At 41.4% G+C, this 15,684-nt stretch overlaps 1 protein-coding gene across 1 annotated transcript in view; it reads left to right on the plus strand.

The window, feature by feature from the left end:
* The window catches only part of LOC131953028 (sodium- and chloride-dependent GABA transporter ine), a gene marked incomplete at its 5' end in the record, with an annotated part of 29,735 nt that extends 16,429 nt beyond the window's left edge, over positions 1-13,306 (plus strand). Inside the window, 11 exon segments of the mRNA XM_059316009.1 lie at positions 4,759-5,002; positions 5,955-6,087; positions 7,524-7,658; positions 7,801-7,904; positions 8,191-8,315; positions 9,652-9,764; positions 10,183-10,323; positions 11,384-11,483; positions 12,033-12,133; positions 12,464-12,634; positions 12,862-13,306. Of these exon segments, the coding sequence (XP_059171992.1) occupies positions 4,759-5,002; positions 5,955-6,087; positions 7,524-7,658; positions 7,801-7,904; positions 8,191-8,315; positions 9,652-9,764; positions 10,183-10,323; positions 11,384-11,483; positions 12,033-12,133; positions 12,464-12,634; positions 12,862-13,020 (1,526 nt within the window). The 3' untranslated portion in view covers positions 13,021-13,306.
* Positions 13,307-15,684: the final 2,378 nt, after the last annotated feature.

The following is a 15,684-nucleotide window of genomic DNA, read 5'->3' on the forward strand; positions in this document are numbered from 1 at the left end:
ACTCGAGACTTTTCGGTTTAGCAACCATGAGCTTTACCGACTCGACCACGCCGACCCCCTTGTAACTAGTTGATTTGTTCAGGTTGTGACGAACTACTTGACCAAGTAGCTGTAACTAGTTGATTTGTTCAGGTTGTGACGAACTACTTGACCAAGTAGCTGTAACTAGTTGATTTGTTCAGGTTGTGACGAACTACTTGACCAAGTAGCTGTAACTAGTTGATTTGTTCAGGTTGTGACGAACTACTTGACCAAGTAGCTGTAACTAGTTGATTTGTTCAGGTTGTGACGAACTACTTGACCAAGTAGCTGTAACTAGTTGATTTGTTCAGGTTGTGACGAACTACTTGACCAAGTAGCTGTAACTAGTTGATTTGTTCAGGTTGTGACGAACTACTTGACCAAGTAGCTGTAACTAGTTGATTTGTTCAGGTTGTGACGAACTACTTGACCAAGTAGCTGTAACTAGTTGATTTGTTCAGGTTGTGACGAACTACTTGACCAAGTAGCTGTAACTAGTTCATTTGTTCATGTTGTGACGAACTACTTGACCAAGTAGCTGTAACTAGTTGATTTATTAAGGAGCGTTTTTCTACGTCGTAATACCGAGCTGTTGATCGCACTTGTTTGCTCTTCTTGCGTGGAACAGTTGACCCGTGTCGACTTGCGGCAGGTTCAAACTGTGCGTATGTAGGGCCCACCAAGTCGCCGCGCCCGACATGTATTGATACTTTGAGACCTGGCTGATGGCAATTTGTGATGCTGTGCAGTCATGTGAACATCATAGGCCTGTCCGCACACCCCATTAGCCGAGAATATGGTGACATGGGCGGGTGAATGGGCCACCCGTTTGTTTCTAGGCCCAGGTTCGCCACACCCACCACTTTCATTGACGCTGCAGTTAGTCGCGTCTCTCGGGTAGGGGATACAGTCCCACCCAGGTGACACCATATAGGAAGGGGGGGGGGGGCACTAATTTTTAAAAATCGAAAATCTATTGTCAAAAAAAAAGAATGTCTTATCAAGGCAATAGAAGTTTGGGGAGGGGAGTGATACCAACACGAAAATGCAAAATTATTGGAGGTGGGTGGGGTAACCGCACCGGGTGACACCCTAGCTAGTGACGCCATTATTGTAGTTATCAGTATGTTTGGTCTATACGTACTCTGTACTTGTGAACTATACACCCCCCACCCCCAGGTCAACAACTGAGTGACTCTGTGATTGACTGTCACTGACGTTTATTGTCGACTAACGCGCTACAAGCACGCAATGACTGTCATTGACGTTGTGTAGGAAAGCCGACTTACTCATGCCGAGGGTAAAAATGACCGCTAGCCTGCCCCGAGTTACCAGAGATGCCGGTGTGTAAGTCGCGTGTGTTCCACGTGACGTTCATGTTGTTCATGTTTAACAGCTGCCATCTAGTATCTCACGTATGTCCCCATCAGTCTAGCTGTAAGCCCTCCACTGTACTCCTCTACACAACAGACTCTATGCTAGCCTGCTGTAAGCCACCCCTCACTACTCCAGTACACAACAGACTCTATGCTAGCCTGCTGTAAGCCACCCCTCACTACTCCAGTACACAACAGAATCTATGCTAGCCTGCTGTAAGCCACCCCTCACTACTCCAGTACACAACAGACTCTATGCTAGCCGGCTGTAAGCCACCCCCCCCCCCCCCAGTACACAACAGACTCTATGCTAGCCTGCTGTAAGCCACCCCTCACTACTCCAGTACACAACAGACTCTATGCTAGCCTGCTGTAAGCCACCCCTCACTACTCCAGTACACAACAGACTCTATGCTAGCCTGCTGTAAGCCACCCCCCCCCCAGTACACAACAGACTCTATGCTAGCCTGCTGTAAGCCACCCCTCACTACTCCAGTACACAACAGACTCTATGCTAGCCTGCTGTAAGCCACCCCTCACTACTCCAGTACACAACAGACTCTATGCTAGCCAGGCCACCCCCCACTACTCCAGTACACAACAGACTCTATGCTAGCCTGCTGTAAGCCACCCCTCACTACTCCAGTACACAACAGACTCTATGCTAGCCAGGCCACCCCCCACTACTCCAGTACACAACAGACTCTATGCTAGCCTGCTGTAAGCCACCCCTCACTACTCCAGTACACAACAGACTCTATGCTAGCCTGCTGTAAGCCACCCCTCACTACTCCAGTACACAACAGACTCTATGCTAGCCAGGCCACCCCTCACTACTCCAGTACACAACAGACTCTATGCTAGCCTGCTGTAAGCCACCCCCCCCCAGTACACAACAGACTCTATGCTAGCCTGCTGTAAGCCACCCCTCACTACTCCAGTACACAACAGACTCTATGCTAGCCTGCTGTAAGCCACCCCTCACTACTCCAGTACACAACAGACTCTATGCTAGCCTGCTGTAAGCCACCCCCCCCAGTACACAACAGACTCTATGCTAGCCTGCTGTAAGCCACCCCTCACTACTCCAGTACACAACAGACTCTATGCTAGCCTGCTGTAAGCCACCCCTCACTACTCCAGTACACAACAGACTCTATGCTAGCCAGGCCACCCCCCACTACTCCAGTACACAACAGACTCTATGCTAGCCTGCTGTAAGCCACCCCTCACTACTCCAGTACACAACAGACTCTATGCTAGCCTGCTGTAAGCCACCCCTCACTACTCCAGTACACAACATACTCTATGCTAGCCAGGCCACCCCCACTACTCCAGTACACAACAGACTCTATGCTAGCCTGCTGTAAGCCACCCCTCACTACTCCAGTACACAACAGACTCTATGCTAGCCTGCTGTAAGCCACCCCTCACTACTCCAGTACACATCAGACTCTATGCTAGCCTGCTGTAAGCCACCCCTCACTACTCCAGTACACAACAGACTCTATGCTAGCCTGCTGTAAGCCACCCCTCACTACTCCAGTACACAACAGACTCTATGCTAGCCTGCTGTAAGCCACCCCTCACTACTCCAGTACACAACAGACTCTATGCTAGCCTGCTGTAGGCCACCCCTCACTACTCCAGTACACAACAGACTCTATGCTAGCCTGCTGTAAGCCACCCCTCACTACTCCAGTACACAACAGAATCTATGCTAGCCTGCTGTAAGCCACCCCTCACTACTCCAGTACACAACAGACTCTATGCTAGCCTGCTGTAAGCCACCCCTCACTACTCCAGTACACAACAGACTCTATGCTAGCCTGCTGTAAGCCACCCCTCACTACTCCAGTACACAACAGAATCTATGCTAGCCTGCTGTAAGCCACCCCTCACTACTCCAGTACACAACAGACTCTATGCTAGCCTGCTGTAAGCCACCCCCCCCCCCAGTACACAACAGACTCTATGCTAGCCTGCTGTAAGCCACCCCTCACTACTCCAGTACACAACAGACTCTATGCTAGCCTGCTGTAAGCCACCCCCCACTACTCCAGTACACAACAGACTCTATGCTAGCCTGCTGTAAGCCACCCCTCACTACTCCAGTACATAACAGACTCTATGCTAGCCTGCTGTAGGCCACCCCTCACTACTCCAGTACACAACAGACTCTATGCTAGCCTGCTGTAAGCCACCCCTCACTACTCCTGTACACAACAGACTCTATGCTAGCCAGGCCACCCCTCACTACTCCAGTACACAACAGACTCTATGCTAGCCTGCTGTAAGCCACCCCTCACTACTCCAGTACACAACAGACTCTATGCTAGCCTGCTGTAAGCCACCCCTCACTACTCCAGTACACAACAGACTCTATGCTAGCCAGGCCACCCCTCACTACTCCAGTACACAACAGACTCTATGCTAGCCTGCTGTAGGCCACCCCTCACTACTCCTCTACACAACAGACTCTATGCTAGCCAGGCCACCCCTCACTACTCCAGTACACAACAGACTCTATGCTAGCCTGCTGTAGGCCACCCCTCACTACTCCTCTACACAACAGACTCTATGCTAGCCTGCTGTAAGCCACCCCTCACTACTCCAGTACACAACAGACTCTATGCTAGCCTGCTGTAAGCCACCCCTCACTACTCCAGTACACAACAGACTCTATGCTAGCCAGGCCACCCCTCACTACTCCAGTACACAACAGACTCTATGCTAGCCTGCTGTAAGCCACCCCTCACTACTCCAGTACACAACAGACTCTATGCTAGCCTGCTGTAAGCCACCCCTCACTACTCCAGTACACATCAGACTCTATGCTAGCCTGCTGTAAGCCACCCCTCACTACTCCAGTACACAACAGACTCTATGCTAGCCTGCTGTAAGCCACCCCTCACTACTCCAGTACACAACAGACTCTATGCAGGCCTCACCTACATCGTCACGGTCCTCTGTACGCTCTGCTTCACTGACTCTATTTGATGGGTTCTTTCTAAAGGCTCTCATTGTATAGCATTGCCATATTGTTTTCCCGTGTTAATTTACTGACAGTTTAAAATCATTACCTCAATATTCTGTTAGCTCAACTCTATACTAGCTGACAGTTTAAAATCATTACCTCAATATTCCGTTAGCTCAACTCTATACTAGATGAACAACACATTTGTTTACCGGTCATGTTAACAGCCGTTTGTAGATGCCCCATTGACTAGCTACACAAAGACCTACAAACACAGCCTATACACATTGTTTTAGTAAGGGCCTACATGTGGTTTGGTAGTTATAGGTCCTATCTTAACATCCCCAGAACCTCCATGTTAATAACACTGTATTATTTCCCCAGGAGCTGGTATAGCCACTGTGATGATTTCCTTCCTGTTCACCACCTACTACATTGTGATCATAGCCTGGTCCTTCTACTACATGTTCAGCTGCTTCACCGACACCCTCCCCTGGACCCACTGCAACCACACGTGGAACTCCCCTCAGTGCTGGGACACCTCCCAGATCAACTCCACAGCTTTAGACAACGGCACCACACTACAGCAGCCCAATGGTTCCAGGTCGCCCACTGAAGATTTCTTCATGTGAGATATGTTTGTCTTGTGCTCACACCTGTCCTTGATTGGGGGAATGTTTTCTTACACTTAGCACGAGCCTACCTTTAATTAGCATCATTTATTTCTTTTATTAGTGAAACAAACCTAATTAAGCAGAGGTCAGATTAGTTCAGGAGTTGGGTTTGTTAGCCTACAAATCCATTTGCCCATTTTTCTTCATGAATAAAATGGCATTGATTCATCAAGTAAAAAAAATCAATTGATTTGATTGATTATGGGGCTTACACTTAGCAGTATTTGCTGTAGGTTCATATACCAATATAGTGTAGCAGGCAGTGATGCTGCATTACTCTAAAAAAAACTTCACCTATGGTTACTCATCAATAGCTTATAAGTATACTGTTTGTGAACCAATTAAGAAAGTACCAGATTAACACATACTAATTAGAAATACTCTCCCTTTTAGTGAGATCTTTGACAACTGTATGCATATTCAATTGACTAGTAATGTTTCTCTCATGAATAATTATTTGATAGACCTTTGTATGGATGTCATCCCTTATAACTTTTCCCCCTGCATGATTTAGGACTTGGTACTGTCAAATGGTACACTATTTTACTGTGGGAATATAAATAAATGAAACCATATTTTAAATGAAACAGTTTTCAGGGAAATAATGTTCTTATGGTTCTTGTGTTTAGGTAAAGGATGTATGCAATTTCAATTGGGAAAGTGGTACACAACAAAACATTAGACTTGTGACTTGTATGGTCAAAAGTATCGGTAGTGTTCATGTAGGATGTGACTGTTAGTGTTGATGTAGGGTGTGACTGGTAGTGTTGATGTAGGATGTGACTGATGTAGGATGTGACTGATGTAGGATGTGACTGGTAGTGTTGATGTAGGATGTGACTGATGTAGGATGTGACTGGTAGTGTTGATGTGACTTCTCTAGCCATGAACCTCTTGTTCCTGTAGTGAGAATGTGCTGGCCAGATCAAGTGGAATAGAGGAGCAGGGAGTCATAAGATGGCAGCTGCTGTTGATCCTACTCCTGTGCTGGATTATTGTCTACTTCTGTATTTGGAAGGGACCCTCATCCACTGGAAAGGTTACTACATCTAACTATGGCTTTTTAAACTTAACCATTCCATATTTAGAAAATATATTTAGTTTTAACTCAAATAGTTTGTGTACGAGCATATGACTCAACCTGTTTGTGTGTGTAAATGTTTGGGAAAGGTGCAGGTAATGAAAACATGATGTGAGTTGTATGGAAACAATAACAAAACCACAAACCAACACACTAACAAAACGACTAACATAGCCATGTGTATTTTGTGTTACAGGTTGTTTACATGATGTGAGTTGTATGGAAACAATAACAAAACCACAAACCAACACACTAAAAAAACCACTAACATAGCCATGTGTATTGTGTTACAGGTTGTTTACTTTACATGATGTGAGTTGTATGGAAACAATAACAAAACCACAAACCAACACACTAACAAAACCTCTAACATAGCCATGTGTATTGTGTTAAAGGTTGTTTACTTTGCATGATGTGAGTTGTATGGAAACAATAACAAAACCACAAACCAACACACTAACAAAACCTCTAACATAGCCATGTGTATTGTGTTACAGGTTGTTTACATGATGTGAGTTGTATGGAAACAATAACAAAACCACAAACCAACACACTAACAAAACGACTAACATAGCCATGTGTATTTTGTGTTACAGGTTGTTTACATGATGTGAGTTGTATGGAAACAATAACAAAACCACAAACCAACACACTAAAAAAACCACTAACATAGCCATGTGTATTGTGTTACAGGTTGTTTACTTTACATGATGTGAGTTGTATGGAAACAATAACAAAACCACAAACCAACACACTAACAAAACCTCTAACATAGCCATGTGTATTGTGTTAAAGGTTGTTTACTTTGCATGATGTGAGTTGTATGGAAACAATAACAAAACCACAAACCAACACACTAACAAAACCTCTAACATAGCCATGTGTATTGTGTTACAGGTTGTTTACATGATGTGAGTTGTATGGAAACAATAACAAAACCACAAACCAACACACTAACAAAACGACTAACATAGCCATGTGTATTTTGTGTTACAGGTTGTTTACATGATGTGAGTTGTATGGAAACAATAACAAAACCACAAACCAACACACTAAAAAAACCACTAACATAGCCATGTGTATTGTGTTACAGGTTGTTTACTTTACATGATGTGAGTTGTATGGAAACAATAACAAAACCACAAACCAACACACTAACAAAGCCTCTAACATAGCCATGTGTATTGTGTTAAAGGTTGTTTACTTTGCATGATGTGAGTTGTATGGAAACAATAACAAAACCACAAACCAACACACTAACAAAACCTCTAACATAGCCATGTGTATTGTGTTACAGGTTGTTTACATGATGTGAGTTGTATGGAAACAATAAAAAAACCACAAACCAACACACTAACAAAACCTCTAACATAGCCATGTGTATTGTGTTACAGGTTGTTTACTTCACCGCCACGTTTCCCTATGTTGTGCTCATTATCTTGCTAGTCAGAGGTGTCACCTTGCCAGGCTCCATAGATGGCATCAAGTTTTTTATAGAACCTCGCTGGGAACTACTTCTGGAAGCCAAGGTCAGCTCTTGCTGTAGTCATTGCTTGGTATTAAACACTGTGTTCAGTTCACACAGTGAAACTTTAAAGCTTATAAACTTGACAAAAATAAATAAATGGTTGTATCCCTTGTAGAAATGTCTAATAAAAAAACCATCCCCAGGTTTGGGTGTATGCGGCAGCCCAGAATTTCAACTCACTGGGAGTGGCCTTTGGTGGCCTCATCACCATGTCCAGTTACAGTAAATTCAACAACCGCATCGTCAGGTAACTTTGCCAGTCCTCTGTAAGCTTAACTCAGTTCTGCTGTAGGCTCTGTGTGTGTGTGTGTGTGTGTGGCAGTACCCTGCCCCACCCACCTCCCCATGGACTCTAGACATCTGTCTTCTAGAGGATATCAAGGCTCCCACCTCACCCCCTCACAGCAAGCTGATTGCTGTCTCACCCCCTACTGGCAGACTGATTGCCCTTTGACCCCTGAGGTCAGGCTGCCTGACCCCTGCTGAATGCACCATGTATAGTTAGTGGCTAGATGACCTGTTCTACTCTGCAGAGATGTGCTTGTGTTGGCTGTTGTTGATGCTTTCACCTGTCTCCTGGCTGGCTTTGCTATTTTCTCCATTCTGGGAAATCTTGCTTTCATCCAAGGAAAGGGGGTCGAGGAGGTGGTCCAAGAAGGTGAGCACAGGTCTTTCAGGAGGTCAATTCACTTGGCCTTGGCCTTGCTCTGATCTGCAGAATTGACCCAGTTTTTAAATATGTTAATGTCAACATTTTAAGTCTAGCAGCTAAGATAAGAAACATTTAGTTTCACCATAAAAAATGTGTAGATATGGTGTTTTTATATATGTATTGTATGTGTGTTAAAAAAACTGTTTGTTTAATTACTCCACTATATGTTCAACATATTTTGCTTACATAGAATTAAATATTTTTCTTTCAGAAACAAATAAACGACCATTTTTGTTTGTTGAAATAATATTCTTTCTAGTTTTTATAATATACCTACTTTTCTTATTAATTGCTTTAGGGGGGGAGGTGTTTCTGGTTATAGGATATGAGTTGTAGGGGAGGGGATTTTTGAGAAATATGTTTATGCATTAATTTATCAATTATAGTTAAAAATTATAATGAAAAAAAAATGGCTGTTTTAAAATGAGTGACATTTTGGTAATAATTCTCATGTAGCCCTATCTGTTTAGTAGTAACCAATTTATTCTTGTGGAAAATAACTGAGTAAGATGTTCTGACAAATAGTGTTTGTGCCTATCTGTTGAGTGATCTGCCATTCATAATTTTTATTTGCTATCTTTCTTATTAGAATAAGAAAGATGGGGGTGTTGAGGCAGATGCTCAAATAAAAGGCCAGGAAAAATACAAGTTACATATACCCAATCCCTGTAATAGGTGTATAAGTAAAGTTCCTTTTTTGAACCTGACAAGTAGAGTTCACCTGTTTTTGTGACCTTAGCATATGAAGGGATTGTGTGGTCAACAATTTGCCCAGTAGCCTTTACTTTCCCTAACATGAGTTAGGTACCCATCAGACCTGGGTAGACTCAGGGGCATTCTACTGACTTGAACCCAGAATCAAACAAGAGAGAGTTGTATAAGTATTGCGGAATAAATGGCTGTAGTATCTTCTGTCCTGTATTAAAGCTTGTACCCTAAATTTGTGGTGTAAAAATATGTGTAACTAAGAACAATATCTTCTCTACTTAGGCTCTTTACTTGTATTTGTTATTTACCCATGAAAAGCTTGTACCATAATCTTGTGGTGTAAAAATATGTGTAACCAAGAATAATATCTTCTCTACTTAGGCTCTTTACTTGTATTTGTGATTTACCCATAAAAGCTTGTACCATAAAGTCGTGGTGTAAAAATATGTATAACTAAGAATAATATCTTCTCTACTTAGGCTCTTTACTTATATTTGTTTATCTACCCATGAAAACACCATAAATTTGTGGTGTAAAAATATGTGTAACCAAGAACAATATCTTCTCTCCACAGGTCCTGGCCTTGTGTTTGTTATCTACCCTCAAGCTTTTAACTCCATGCCTGTATCTCAGCTGTTTGCCTTCCTCTTTTTCTTCATGTTGATCTGTCTCGGCATTGACAGTCAGGTAAGTCTTTTGTGTTTTCTATTATCACTCAACACTTTTAAAAGTCTCTTACAAGCTTCGTTTTTTTTTATTAAGACTATCAAAACAAAACTTATTAAATGAAGTTATATATTTAAAAGCAAAATTAATATTATTCTCAATAATACAATATTCTTTATTTTAAAAATTAAAGCAGTTGTGCTTGATCTTAGTTAAAAGTACAGATGCCCTTTCAGGCCTGATGTTCAACAGGGCAGGTGAAGTAGAGTTTGCCTGTTTCAGCCACCTTGGCATATGATAGAATAGTGTGCCTTAGTGTTAGTAATATTAATGAAGTATTTACAACTCCTTCAGCCATTCAGAAATGAGCATGCATGTAGTTAGCTTAGTCCTCCATATGTAAATAGATCGTCATTTTGATATTTTTGTTTCTATCCAGTTTGCTTCTGTTGAGGTGATTGTCACAACCATACAAGATCATTTTGGCTCCCTGGTCCATAAATATTTGAAGAAAAAAGAACTTTTGGTAGCTGTTGTTTGTTTGGTGTCCTTCCTGTGTGGTATTCCCAACATAACTCAGGTGGGTGGCTAGTTTTTGTCTCGTCTAGATCTATACTTCATTTTATATGAACCTCTAGATGAATTGCATGTGTAAGGAAATTATTTCTAAAAGGTGGTTTATAGACAAATCTACATCTTTACAGGATGGTTTTTTTTTATTTTATAAAAAAAAAATTCAAATTTAAAAAAAAAAATTCTTGGCAAACAAATTTTGACAAGTTGGTTTCTTTATAAACCTAAATTTCCACAGGATGGTTTCTATATAAACCTAAATTTTGACAAGTTGGTTTCTTTATAAACCTAAATTTTCACAGGGTGGTTTCTTTATAAACCTAAATTTTCACAGGGTGGTTTCTATATTAACCTAAATTTTGACAGGGTGGTTTCTATATAAACCTAAATTTTAGCAGGGTGGTTTCTTTATAAACCTAAATTTTGACAAGTTGGTTTCTTTTTAAACCTAAATTTTCACAGGGTAGTTTCTTTATAAACCTAAATTTTTACAGGGTAGTTTCTTTATAAACCTAAATTTGTACAGGGTGGTTTCTATTTAAATCTAAATTTTCACAAGGTGATTTCTTTATAAACCTAAATTTTGACAAGGTGGTTTCTTTATAAACATAAACTTTCATGGGGTGGTTTCTTTATAAATCTAAATTTTGACAGGGCGGTTTCTTTATAAACCTAAATTTTCACAGGGTGGTTTCTCTATTAAACCTAAAATTTCACAGGGTGGTTTCTTTATAAACCTAAATTTTGACAGGGTGGTTTCTTTATAAACCTAAATTTTCACAGGGTGGTTTCTATATAAACATAAATTTTCACAGGGTGGTTCTTTATAAATCTAAATTTTCACAGGGTGGTTTCTATATAATCATACATTTTGACAGGGTGGTTTCTTTATAAACCTAAATTTTGACAGGGTGGTTTCTTTATAAACCTAAATTTTCACAGGGTGGTTTCTTTATAAACCTAAATTTTCACAGGGTGGTTTCTTTACAAACCTAAATTTTGACAGGGTGGTTTCTTTATAAACCTAAATTTTCACGTAGTTTCTCTATAAACCTAAAATTTCACAGGGTGGTTTCTACTTTTTCCAACTGATTGACTACTACACTGCTGCTCTGTCACTGATGGTGCTGGCTTTTTTTGAGGTCATCGCCATCTGTTGGTTTTATGGTAGGTGTTGTCTTGTTGGTTTTATGGTAGTTGGTGTCTTGTTGGTTGTTTGGTAGGTGTTCTCTTGTTGGTTGTATGGTAGGTGTTGTCTTGTTGGTTGTGTGGTAGGTTTTGTCTTGTTGGTTGTATGGCAGGTTTTGTATTGTAGGTTGTTTGGTAGGTTTAGTCTTGTTGGTTTTATGGTAGGTTTTGTCTTGTAAGTTGTATGGTAGGTGGTGTTGTTTTTATGGTAGGTTTTGTATTGTAGGTTGTTTGGTAGGTGGTGTTGGTTGTATGGTAGGTGTTGTGCTTTGACAAAAAACACTTATAAACATGAGTAGTCTCTCATATTTGTATACCTTTTTTTTAAAGTGTTTGTCCATACATGACGTCACACTCATAGAAGGGGGGGGGGGTTGCTGTATAACAATGGAAGTAGCAAGGGGAATTACTGTTTTCAAAAAATAATGACAGCTTACTTGATGTCCCCTGTACCTGTATTTGTTTGAATTTGTTAATACCCCACATTTAAACCTACAGGTTCTAATAATTTGTTTTTTGAACCTCCAGGTGCCAACAACTTAGCTGAAAACATCAAACTGATGACAGGATCTAAACCAAACATATTTTTTATTGCTTGTTGGTTTGTTCTCTCACCTCTACTTATTTTGGTATGTCATGCTTAATAACAGTTTCTTTAGTTGTTCTACTGTTTTTATTTTGAAGAATTGTAATAGTAAGCTAAAATATTTTGAAAGTGGCATATTAATCCTATTAATGGTATTAATTGTAAAATTGAGAATCAGAACCAACCATAATAAGATCCAAAGAGTTCTACTTGACCAGTGGTCAACTGTTGTATCAACTGTATGTTGTGCAGGGTATCTGGGTGTTCAGCATGATCTAGTATAAGTAGTAAAGTGTTGTTATACTTGACCAGTGGTCAACTGTTGTTTGACTTGACCGGTGGTCAACTGTTGTATCAACTGTATGTTGTGCAGGGTATCTGGGTGTTCAGCATGATCCAGTACCAGAACCTGTCCATAGCTGGCTACGTCTACCCTGACTGGGCCATTGCCCTTGGCTGGTGTCTGGCCCTGTTGTCTGTCTTCTGCATACCTGCGGGGATGATTCATGCTGTCTACACTGCTAAGGGAGCTAACATTCTTCAGGTATGTTCAACTAGTAGACCATTGAGCATTCTCTATCTCTCCGCTACTTAATTATCACAATAAAATATTTTTCCTCTGTAATGACTCTTTCAGTTTTCATACTCCAGCAAACCAACATAGTATCTATTTCCTTAACTGTCTTTATTCTCTTAAATTTTTTTTAGCTAGAACCATATTATGATTTGTTTGATCTATTGTTTCCCTCATACCCCCCTCCCCCCTCCCAGAAATTTATTCACAGTTTCCAGTCAGCCATGGAGCCTGAAACACGGAGTACTAACAAACAAGGGGATGATGAGGTCATCTTGACCAATGTCACTTCTACACAGAGCTATGTCGACCAGCCAGACTGCCAGCCTCCTGCTAAACACTGTATCCAACTCTAGTGGTCATGTGACATCTGTAGTGGTCATGTGACATCTGTAGTGGTCATGTGACATCTGTAGTGGTCATGTGACATCTGTAGTGGTCATGTTGACCAACCAAACTGCCAGCTCATGTCAGCCCTGCATCCAGCCACTTGTTGTGTAGCCACACAGTTATAAAGGCTCAAACTTCAACCCTTTAACTATATTAGATCAGCAGTTACATGTTGACCAGCTTTACTCCCACAATAAGAAAATCACATGAATGAATCTTTGTACACCTGTTGCACAATAGTCAGCTTGTTTTTTTTTTTTTTTTTTTTTTTTTTGGTAACTCATTATTGAGCACCATTTCTTGTAATTTATGTATGTTGAGGGGAGACTACTTGTAGAGCTCAATGGTTTTGTACAAATTGTTTTTGAGATATCATCAACATAAAAGTATGTTTTCATGCTAGTCGTACAGTAGTCAGAGAAATATAGATAAAGTGATCAACAGCAATACTGCACTATCCAGTATGGATATTTTAGTCTAATTTGTTCTCTCATGAATCATGGTCAAACATGTTAGCTTTGTGCCTTCCTATTGTTTAGACTGGGTTCAAAAATGTATGCTAATTTTATTTCTGTTTTTTGAATAGTTGTACACTTTGTAATGATGTGTTGATGTCAGTAGTGTGGCTTGATATGGAAGAGATCACAGTTGTCCATAGTTACTGCTGGTCAGCAGTCACATGATTTTGTCAATTATCTAATCAGTCTGTGTACCAAGTTAATCACTGTGTTTATACTAAGGATATTTTTTATATTCTTGCTACTTGACATAAAGGTAATTTTAAACTTGAAATTTGTAATTGTTATGGTCAGTGTATGAAGCTGACCACTCAAGTTTAGAGCAGGCTGTGTAAAATCAAACTATTTATTGTTTCAACATTTAGTGCAGTGAGTTACATCCCTTTTATTTTTTGATTGGGACCATTTTAAAAGTGAATATTTTGTTTGTAACTATTTGAGATTGTAAAATATTTTTTTACTGGAGGTCCAGTTGTACCTACAGGTTTGGTTGTTGGTAGGACCTAATTGTGCTGCATGTGGTATGTTGGTAGGACCTGATTGTGCTGCATGTAATGTGTTGGTAGGACCTAATTGTGCTGCATGTGGTATGTTGGTAGGACCTAATTGTGCTGCATGTGGTGTGTTGGTAGGACCTAATTGTGCTGCATGTGGTATGTTGGTAGGACCTAATTGTGCTGCATGTGGTATGTTGGTAGGACCTGATTGTGCTGCATGTGGTATGTTGGTAGGACCTGATTGTGCTGCATGTGGTATGTTGGTAGGACCTGATTGTGCTGCATGTGGTATGTTGGTAGGACCTAATTGTGCTGCATGTGGTATGTTGGTAGGACCTAATTGTGCTGCATGTGGTATGTTGGTAGGACCTAATTGTGCTGCATGTGGTATGTTGGTAGGACCTAATTGTGCTGCATGTGGTATGTTGGTAGGACCTAATTGTGCTGCATGTGGTATGTTGGTAGGACCTAATTGTGCTGCATGTGGTATGTTGGTAGGACCTAATTGTGCTGCATGTGGTATGTTGGTAGGACCTAATTGTGCTGCATGTGGTATGTTGGTAGGACCTAATTGTGCTGCATGTGGTATGTTGGTAGGACCTGATTGTGCTGCATGTGGTATGTTGGTAGGACCTGATTGTGCTGCATGTGGTGTGTTGGTAGGACCTAATTGTGCTGCATGTGGTATGTTGGTAGGACCTGATTGTGTGCTGTATGTGGTATGTTGGTAGGACCTAATTGTGCTGCATGTGGTATGTTGGTAGGACCTGATTGTGCTGCATGTGGTATGTTGGTAGGACCTGATTGTGCTGCATGTGGTATGTTGGTAGGACCTGATTGTGCTGCATGTGGTATGTTGGTAGGACCTGATTGTGCTGCATGTGGTATGTTGGTAGGACCTGATTGTGCTGCATGTGGTATGTTGGTAGGACCTAATTGTGCTGCATGTGGTGTGTTGGTAGGACCTAATTGTGCTGCATGTGGTGTGTTGGTAGGACCTGATTGTGCTGCATGTGGTATGTTGGTAGGACCTGATTGTGCTGCATGTGGTATGTTGGTAGGACCTAATTGTGCTGCATGTGGTATGTTGGTAGGACCTGATTGTGCTGCATGTGGTATGTTGGTAGGACCTGATTGTGCTGCATGTGGTATGTTGGTAGGACCTGATTGTGCTGCATGTGGTGTGTTGGTAGGACCTAATTGTGCTGTATGTGGTATGTTGGTAGGACCTGATTGTGCTGCATGTGGTATGTTGGTAGGACCTGATTGTGCTGCATGTGGTATGTTGGTAGGACCTAATTGTGCTGCATGTGGTATGTTGGTAGGACCTAATTGTGCTGCATGTGGTATGTTGGTAGGACCTAATTGTGCTGCATGTGGTGTGTTGGTAGGACCTAATTGTGCTGCATGTGGTATGTTGGTAGGACCTAATTGTGCTGCATGTGGTGTGTTGGTAGGACCTAATTGTGCTGCATGTGGTGTGTTGGTAGGACCTGATTGTGCTGCATGTGGTGTGTTGGTAGGACCTAATTGTGCTGCATGTGGTATACCCTGTGCACTTACAGAATTGTGTTTTTGTATTCTTTAACATGCTAATGACAATCAAGATCTACAA

Source organism: Physella acuta, unplaced genomic scaffold (genome assembly GCF_028476545.2).
Source record: "Physella acuta isolate Inbredline_101_S28 unplaced genomic scaffold, ASM2847654v3 ptg000901l, whole genome shotgun sequence".
Classification (NCBI taxonomy): domain Eukaryota; kingdom Metazoa; phylum Mollusca; class Gastropoda; family Physidae; genus Physella; species Physella acuta.